Source organism: Cajanus cajan, chromosome 7 (assembly GCF_000230855.2).
Source record: "Cajanus cajan strain Asha chromosome 7, NIPB_CcT2T_4, whole genome shotgun sequence".
NCBI classification, from domain to species: Eukaryota; Viridiplantae; Streptophyta; class Magnoliopsida; order Fabales; family Fabaceae; genus Cajanus; species Cajanus cajan.
In genome coordinates, this window is record NC_138523.1 from 55270117 (window position 1) to 55278886 (window position 8770).

Below are 8770 nucleotides of genomic sequence, written 5' to 3' on the forward strand. Positions count from 1 at the left end.
TTTGCTTATTCCATTAATTGATTCCTTTCACGGGTCCCTCTGAAGAGGAAAAGGACACAAAATATTGTCTTTTTCGGTTTATCAAGAGGGAACCAAGTGAAGATCTGTATGCTTTATCTTTGGCCCCTCAAAAAAGAAACAGATAAGTGAATAAATGAATCACACAATAAAGCTTTCAATCTGAAATTCCCATAATAATATGATTATATTTACGCACTCCACTCTTTTTTATTAAAAATAATAATAATACTTTCCTGCCATTTCAGCACCGCAAGGAAGTAGATGCATTCCCTTTAAGTTGATGAAAAATAGATATTTAAAAAGAAATCCAGGTCACTCTCACTCCCTCTCCCTCTGTCTATTTATCTAGCTTCATTTTTTGCTATTGAGCTGGTCCATATACCCCGAACAAAGTTAAAATCATATTTCATATATTTTTATTAATAAAAGAATACAACCTATTGACAAAGCCAATTCCGATAAAGAAAATAAAAAAGAAATATACATATCATAATGGTAGGCTCCCTTGTCCATGTCATTAACTTGACTAAGCTGAACAAAAGAACTTTGACAAAATATTATAATTAGTTCGTGTTATTAAGACACATCAACGTAGAATTTCTGAAGAAAATAAATTTACATATACATATTAAGGATAAAAATAAAATCTATTAAGTTAATTAATTTGAAAATAAAGCAAGGCTAAAAGAATAGTGCCTAAGGTAGCGGTGGCTTATTGAGGTAGAGGGGTAGAGTGTAGCTCTGTGGCAAAGAGAAGATTTGGAACATTTTGTTACTTTGAGAAATGAAAAGAAAATATAAAGACATTGGATACACGTGTATTACGTAGAGACAAGAGCAAAGTTTTTCACATCGTCACAGGTGGGATGTCAGGACCCGCAATGTGTTGCTGCTTTAAGTTTGGTTCTAAACGCTGTGATTGCTCGAGTGGGCCAAGGTGCTGTCTCATGGTGGGGACCTCCATCAAGGGCAAACATGGAAAGCAATTACGTGGAAGAAGAAAGAGCCTACCCCACCAAGTACCACCAACACACGTTATTTAATATGATTTTTAATGATATAGCAGCAGCTTAGGATAATAATCGATGGGATAATACCAAGAATAGTAACACATCTACAATGAATCCGTAAGCCACGTGTGCGATAGTGACAGTAAAGAGCGCACATCTCAGCAAAGGAAATTGTCCAACTCGATGGAAACTTTGAAGATATCTTTACCACATGTTCCGGACCACGCCATCCTTGCGCAAAACCAACCAACCATTAGCGATATGAAAATTAAAGATCCAATACCAATACAAATACCCTTGATCTGCCACCTATTTTATCTACTAACTCACCTGGTTTTTAGTCTACACATTGAATTCAATTTTCACTCGCCTCACATGCAAGTCCCCATCCCTCAAAAAGCATATTCGTATTATTTGAAATTGCTATTGCTTTTCACACTCACTCATTGCAATTTGTGTCACCGCCCACTCAAATTTCACTAGAACTTGGGGAAAAAGAAAAGGAAAATAATGGCATCATAGCCACACCAGCAATGGATGAGGGAAAATCATCTTTTGATCTTTAAATTAAAAAATAAAATTGAGGGTTACTATAATATATGATCAGCCAGCCAGCCAGCCAGACACGTACATATTCATCCTTCTCCACATAGACTTTGTCAAAAAGATTTTTACTGCTCTAGTAGCCTAGAAGACAAAATAAAATAAAAAGAAAGAGTAGAGAAAGAACATGTATTACATCCCCAAAAGAAGAAAAGGTGGTTCTTTCCCTTCCTTTCCTCCACATCTTTTTTTCCCACCATATCAACCCCGTCCTTTTAAAAAAACCAATCGAATTTGATTAGACTTCACGATCAACCTTGTCAGATTATAAACACAAGGGTACAAACAAATGACTAAACACAATTCAGGCACATCAATGGTCTGGTCGATTTACCATCCAAAATTGAGGAATCCAAATCGTCTTTATCTTCGTTGGCATTGACCTACTCCAGCTTGTTCCTTTTCCACATCTTCTCCAAAACGGCATCAACATTGCATTTTCCCCCCACCATCGAGAAGACCCCATCATGCACTTCAAAATCCCATGTCAAGGGGTGCAGGCAACCAAGGAATATATTCATTCTACTCACCCGCAGGTTGTTTCTGCTCCGAAGGCTTCACTTGAACTGAGGGCACAGGATGAACATAAGAAAATCCAGCAGGAACAAACTGATGGTGGCTCCCTGAAGGTGGCATTGCAGCAAACTGGGCAGGATGCAAAAGACCCTGAGTAGGTAAGGCACTGCTGCCCTTCACGTTATTAGCTGCTGCCGAGTTATTGCCGGAAGAGCCCGGCCGCTGCATCGGCTCAGGGCCACGCCTTTGGAGGTAATAACCAGTTGGAGCTGTGGTGGTGGATGTGGGGCTGTTGGATTGTGAATGCACGTAAGCATTTGAGAAGAAAAGCTGGGGCTGTGGCAATGCCTGCTTTGATGACATTTGCTGCTGCTGCTTCTGTTGCTGCTGTGGCATTTGGGATTTACTCCCAGTGCTGGAAGAGGAAGTTAGCTGAGGGACATTGAGTATTGATGGCACATTCCTGCTACCAACAGGGGACGATTTTCGAGCCGGCACAGCAGAAGAGTTCTTGGCTTGCTGAGAGGATAAGGAAGAACTTTGGCTTATCTTGTTGTTGGTTGTTGAAGTTGAAGTGGTCCTTGGACTACCAGTATTTTTGGACATAGATGAAGTTGTTGGTGAGCCAACCATGACTGGGGGTGATGGAGACTGGGTGGAACTTGTGGGTTGCACTTGTGTTGCGGATGATTTTGGATTTGCTGCAAAAGATATCTGCGTGTGAGGCTGTTGGGAACGGGCCTGCTGCTGCGGAAGAGTTTTCACCGATGAGGGTGGTGTTGTTGAAGCCATTGATGGAGGTGATTGTGAAGTGGTTGTTGCCCTTACAGAACTCTTCCACTGAGGCGACTGAGCAATGGTATTACTGCTCTGTACAAGGCTTTGAGGAAATGCCGATACAGCATTGGGAAACTTGGTAGCCATTGAGGATGTAGAAGGGAGGTTATCAGAATAGACACTACCATTGCCTGTTGATGGGGTCTTGTTGCGAGCTGCTGCAGCAAATTGGTTCTGCTTCTGATGCTGCTGAAGCATTTGCTGTTGATTTCGCTGCATTTGTTGTTGAGTACTGGCAGCAGGCATAACAGAAGCAGAACCCCGGGAAGAAGCAGAACCAAGATTGAGATTACGACCTGAAGTATCTATGACATTGTTGCCGCCGGACAATGCCGCCATTGAGGGATCGGATACATCCGGCCTTCCGAATGCGATGGATTGCGCCATTGTTGTTGGAATTTTTCCAGACATTGCTTTTCTATCTTCGTCAAGATTAGAAGAATTAACCACATTTTTCCCTTCCTCAGGGGCATGATAACTCTTTTTCAGCTGAGCACTGGCAGCTTGTGCTGCTGCCATTATATGATAATTATGACTACTCTGCATGATGGAATGATTTTGTGCAATAGATGAGAGGTCAAGGCCAGGAGCCCCAGCCGCCCCATTGATGGATGCAAAAGACATGGCAAATGCCGGAGATGTTTCACCTCCAGCCTTCGAACCAGGGTGCTGCTGGGGTTGCTTCTTTTCGCTGTGAGCACCATTAGAAGTAGCACCATTCATTGTGGCCTGTGTCATCAAAGAAAAGTTTGGCTTCTGCACAGGGACGGGGATTGCAAAATTATGGCCATAAATATTCATCGTATTTATGGTAGAGCGGGTGAGACGGCTATCAGCAGTAGATGGACTATCTTCACCACCCATCTCAGACTCAACTTGGCGAACTGGATGAGAAGTGTGATGATTCTGCCTCTGCTGCGGTTGCTGCTGCAACTGTAGTGGCTGTGTTGGTGGGTTTTTGGTGACGGGAAAGCCTTGCAAGCTTCCACCGCCATTGGAGCCAGTGGCATTATTATTAGGCTTTTGTTGTTGATTCTGGGCGTGCTGCTTCTGAGACGAGGAGGATCCACTAGACATACTGGTATTTTGATGGCCCTGTTGGTTCTGCTGTTGTGACTGAGCAGGAAGTTGCTGCGGTTGCATCTGTGAAGGATGTAGCATTTGAGAAGAATAGAAAGAGCCATTGAAAAATGGAAAAGCCTGGGCATGAGGGGTTCCACGGTACCCAGGTGGACCACCAACATGTGTTGGAATTGGAAACGAGTAAGGATTGTTCTGCAAAATGGCCAAGTACGGAGTCTCATTGCCAGGCATATTTGGATAGCTGAAGCTCATTGTTGGGGCGGCTGCAGCAGCGCCTGTGCCAGAAACATTTGGTGGGGCAGAATTGGGCGCACTGGATGGTGCACCATTGCTTGAAACTGGCAAAGACTTTACAGATCCAGGCCTAACAGATGCTGCAGCAGCTGCTTGCTGTTGATGCAGCGGGAATATGAATGTAGGGCCATGCTGAAACTTGCGACAAAGGATAAATTAGTTTAAGAATTAAAACAGAAGGAGAAGACCAAATGGCTTTAGAAGAAGAAAACCAAAACATACCAAGATATTACTAGGTGCTGCTCCTGGAGGCAAAGCTTGCTGAAGCAAAATTTGCTTTCTGGACGAATTATCCACATTGGCAGGCTGAGAGCCTTTGTCCTTAGCAATATGACCCGGAAACATGGCAATACCGTGCCCTTTGTCCTGAGCAGAGTTTGCAGCCCTACCGGAAACATTAGCATGCAACTCTGTGGGGGGCACAACATTATGACTGTTTGGTTTAGTCCCATATAATGAAGCAGAACCTGCTGCTGCTGGCCAGAATGGATTCATCCTCGCAATTTGCTGGTGATATGCTATATTGCGAGCAATGTAGCAATGCGTTGCACACCTTTTAGGCCGAGGCTGATTAAAAAGAATCTGGGGAGGCTGAGTTTAAGAAAAAAGAATTAATCAGGAAGCCAATTCACATTGTTTGTAGATGAGAAAAAATCAAGAGGAACAATAAGACGCATACATACCGGTATAGCTGCAGATGTCACAGTAGTCCCATCCATGGATACAACTCCTTGCAGAGGGGTCATATATCTGCTAATAATGAGACGAGATGAGGGTCATATCAAAATTATTACAAATATCCGAAACAACAGTGAACACACAGCAATTGATCTTTGGCCGTACCCCATGGGAGGAAGCCCACCAGGCCAGTTGGGAACAGACAATGGTAGAGGCACAGAATTGGGTTGAACTGGAAGGAGGAGGAGAAAATCGTAAGGCACAAAACAGAGATCAGGAAAAAGTGTGAAGATAGGAAAGACAAAAGAAGGAGCATTTTTAGCTTCTAAATTGAACGTACCATTTTTCTCTGAGTTTGTTTGTTGTTGCTGCTGCTGCCTCTGAACGTTCTGATGTTGTTGCTTCTTGTTAATATTACTACCGACATTGCCACTAGTATCCATCCTATCAGTTTTCTCCAAATCAAGTTGCAAATCAATTCCTCTTTCTTTCTGCAAGATACCCGGTTTCTGCGACTCAGCCTCTTCGGCCCTCGCTCTCATTTTCTCCATCTCCACAACCATTGCTTCTTCCTTGTTCATTCTTTGTGCTTTATCGTCCTCCTTCATCGCAGACTTCACTTCCTGCACAACACCCCAAAACGCCTTAAGTACTTATTCATCTGCAGCATGAAAAGAGTTCATAGCCAATACATGGCCCACTTACCTTTTCTGCGTCAACCACCATATTATTCTCCACATCCCTTTCCGGAGATGACCTCAATGGAGGTGGTGGCGCCTGAAAGTCCAAAATACCCCCGATAAAAATCAATCAAAAAAGAAAAAACGGAATATCAGAGACAGAGAAGGAAGAAAACGATAAGAACCATCAGATCTATCTGGATCTTCTCTTCTCGCTGATTTTCACTCTCGGACATGGACGGATTCCTGGAGAACCAAGAAAATCAATAAAGCAAGATCAGGATTCACATTCAGAGCGAACTGAGCACAAAAAGCTAAATGATTAAAGAAAAAAAACGAAAAAGAAAGAGTAGTAAAAGTCGATGCTGCTCACGCTTTAGTCGCTTTCACATCTTCACGGTCATCATCTGCTACATGTCGCACAGGAGATTCCTTCTTGGGTGACGACTGAGGAGCCACCACCTCACTCAATCCCACATCTTTCTGCTTCTCCGCTTCCTCCGCTTTAGACTCCGGCGAGGCGTTGCTCTCAGTCTTCGCCGGCTCCGGCGACGCCTGAACCGTTTGAGAATTCGCCGGTTTCTCTGTTACAGACCCCACGTTGCCCTTATCCAAATTAGACGAACAAGTTTCCATCTTGGCAGGCTGATCGCTCTCAGCCTTCGTCGTTGACGAAATGGGACTGCTTCGAACGCTCAAATTCTCATCCTCGTGCTTCACCGGTCGCGGTCTTTTTCTCTTCGGAGCTGCAAAGATAAACACAAGGAGAAATTAAATAATAAAATCTAAAAAAAATGATAAAATTTAGATTTTTCACGAGTAACACACCAACGGCGGACATGGGAGTGGCAGAAGAGCTTGAATTTTGGGGGTTGGAAATCGGTGACTTGGCATCGGTGGAAGATTTATTGGGTTCTCGGGAATCGAACTTGGTTGAATCGTTGGAGATGATTTCTTGCTTGGTCGGTCCCTGAGGTTGTCTCATCATGCCGTACAACACTTCCGCGATCTCTATCTCGATCTCATCCTGCGCTGAGGACGATGACTTGGACGTCGTCGTTTTGGGTGGTCGAAACTTTGCCGCTCCATTCTGCTTCTACACCCATCAAACACAACACTGTTAGCGCTTGCATCAAAACCAACACACCACACTCAGATTCTCACACCTGGATTGCGGAACTCACTATCTTCTTCCTAACCGAGGCGTTAGACGACGAAGGGGATGCCGGCGCCGGCGCCCTCACCGGCGAACTGGAAGGCTGTCGGTGATTTTGCTCCGCCACTATTCCACCGCCGCTCGAAGCCCAGCATTCGTGCGACCTCTTCGTCGACGCTGTCCAAAAAAAAAAAAAGGAACGCATCAGAACGCGGTGAATTCAGAGTGGTTCAGCGAGTTTGTTGGCTTCCGGTTTACCTGAGCGCGCTTTTCTGGGGACGGAGAATCCGATCATCTCATCGGCGGCCTTCAAGGCTGGCGGCGGCGTTGGTCTAAAAAGTTTTGCCGGAGGAAAGCTCTTCCGATGGTGGTTGGAGAGAGAGGAAGGGTTGAGCGGAAGCATTCTGACGGAAGCGCTGGGTCCGGCGGCGGCGTTAGTTCCGTCGTCGTCGTCGTCGTCATCTTCGTCGTTGATACTCTCTTCCGAAGTGTCCTCTCCGCCATCCTCTCTGCTACTGTGCATCAACCTATCACCCCTTCTCTTCTTGCTCCGACCCAATCGATCTCTCTCCCTCTCCCTCTCGCGATCTCGATCCTTTTTCCCACTCCCTCCTCGATCTCGCAATCTGGTTGGCTCTTGCAGCTCCATCGCTCCATCTTCCTCTGCACAAAACCAAAAAAAAAAAGGAGAAAAAAAGCACGCATGGTGAGAAAAAAGAAATAAAGAGGAAGCGATACAAGTATTGAGATCTGAGAGAGAATTGGGAACCTGGTGAGTCTCTGAGACTGTTAGTCCTGTGTCTTCTTCGGGTTAAACCATTTGCGGCCATAGTGCTTCTTCTGGCTTCTCTAATCCTGTCCATTCCACACGAAGATCCTCTATTTCCGCCGAATCAGGTATGAACCATAATCACAGAGAGGCAATTTTGAACCCGCAAATAAATTGATTCTCTCCTCTAAAGATCCTCTTTTCCTGTTATAACAATTAACAGAGATCTTAGGGGGAGGCTACTTTGCTTTGCTTATCTTTTCTTCTCCTCCTCACGCTGCTGCTGCACCACTCTTCGCTTCTCTATCTCTATCTCTCTTCCCCTTTTTGTGCTCCAATCTCATCTCCTTTCCGCTATTTCACTCTCTGCCAAACCCACTCCAAAGACTCCTGGACGGTCACGATTCTCCACCGCGTCACCTGTTTCAATCTCCACCCTTCCTCACTCCGCCGATCCAACGGACCCCCTTCTCTCGTGACATCATGGCACCATCTTAGCCCTCCATCTCACCACTCATGCGTAACACCTTTTTCAGCGACTCACCTCCACGTGTCCACTTCCCTTCTTTGCCCTCTCCATCTTTTTCCATCTTTACTTGCTACTTATTTGTTATAATATCTTTTTTATTTAATAAATTAATAATTCAATTAATGGGTTCAAATGAATGTGCCATACTTTGATTTTTTTCCTGAGAAAATGTTAAATAATAGGACGTCGACCGGTTACCGGCTATCTCCGGTTGCCGGGACCTTGGTAAAAGCAAACATGAAACACCACCATCACAAGGAATCTAGGTGACCGCAGAAAATATCGCTCCCACCGGTCAAATTCATTAATTAGCTTCCTCTTTTACCCTTTCTGCTTTTTTTCATTTTATTTTAATTTCTATATCTATCTATAATCTATAATTTTAGAATAGACTACACTAGTGGACCCACCTGAGAATAAATAAACAACCAAAACAAACATTTCTGTTCTACGGGCCAGATCCTCGCGTTATCAATAACACGTGCACTCTCCATCGTTGGATGCGTCCAACGTGGCAGTGGGCATTCATTGAAAAAACAAGCAGATTCCAACGAACGAGCGAGTCCGACATGGCACCTAAACCAAGAGGTTCGG

At 44.5% G+C, this 8770-nt stretch overlaps 1 protein-coding gene across 4 annotated transcripts; it reads right to left on the reverse strand.

Moving 5' to 3' along the window:
• Positions 1–414: 414 nt before the first annotated feature.
• TIC (time for coffee) lies at positions 415–8001 on the reverse strand. Of its 4 annotated transcripts, XR_014428009.1 has the most exons (14): positions 7648–8001; positions 7137–7541; positions 6907–7055; positions 6551–6818; positions 6096–6468; positions 5908–5968; positions 5748–5819; positions 5383–5665; positions 5208–5274; positions 5048–5114; positions 4587–4955; positions 1969–4502; positions 1119–1262; positions 415–1028 (listed from the first exon to the last, which is right to left on the reverse strand). XR_014428009.1 is itself a non-coding variant. In XM_083060152.1 (12 exons), the coding sequence occupies exons 1-12, from the start codon at positions 7739–7741 to the stop codon at positions 2157–2159; spliced, it is 4554 nt and encodes a 1517-aa protein (XP_082916278.1). In that variant the 5' UTR covers positions 7742–8001; the 3' UTR covers positions 1570–2156. The 4 variants fall into 4 exon arrangements, 2 of the variants coding, with proteins under 2 accessions (XP_082916278.1, XP_082916279.1); XR_014428008.1 differs by having other exon boundaries at positions 415–1262; XM_083060152.1 differs by lacking the exons at positions 415–1028; positions 1119–1262 and having other exon boundaries at positions 1570–4502.
• Positions 8002–8770: the final 769 nt, after the last annotated feature.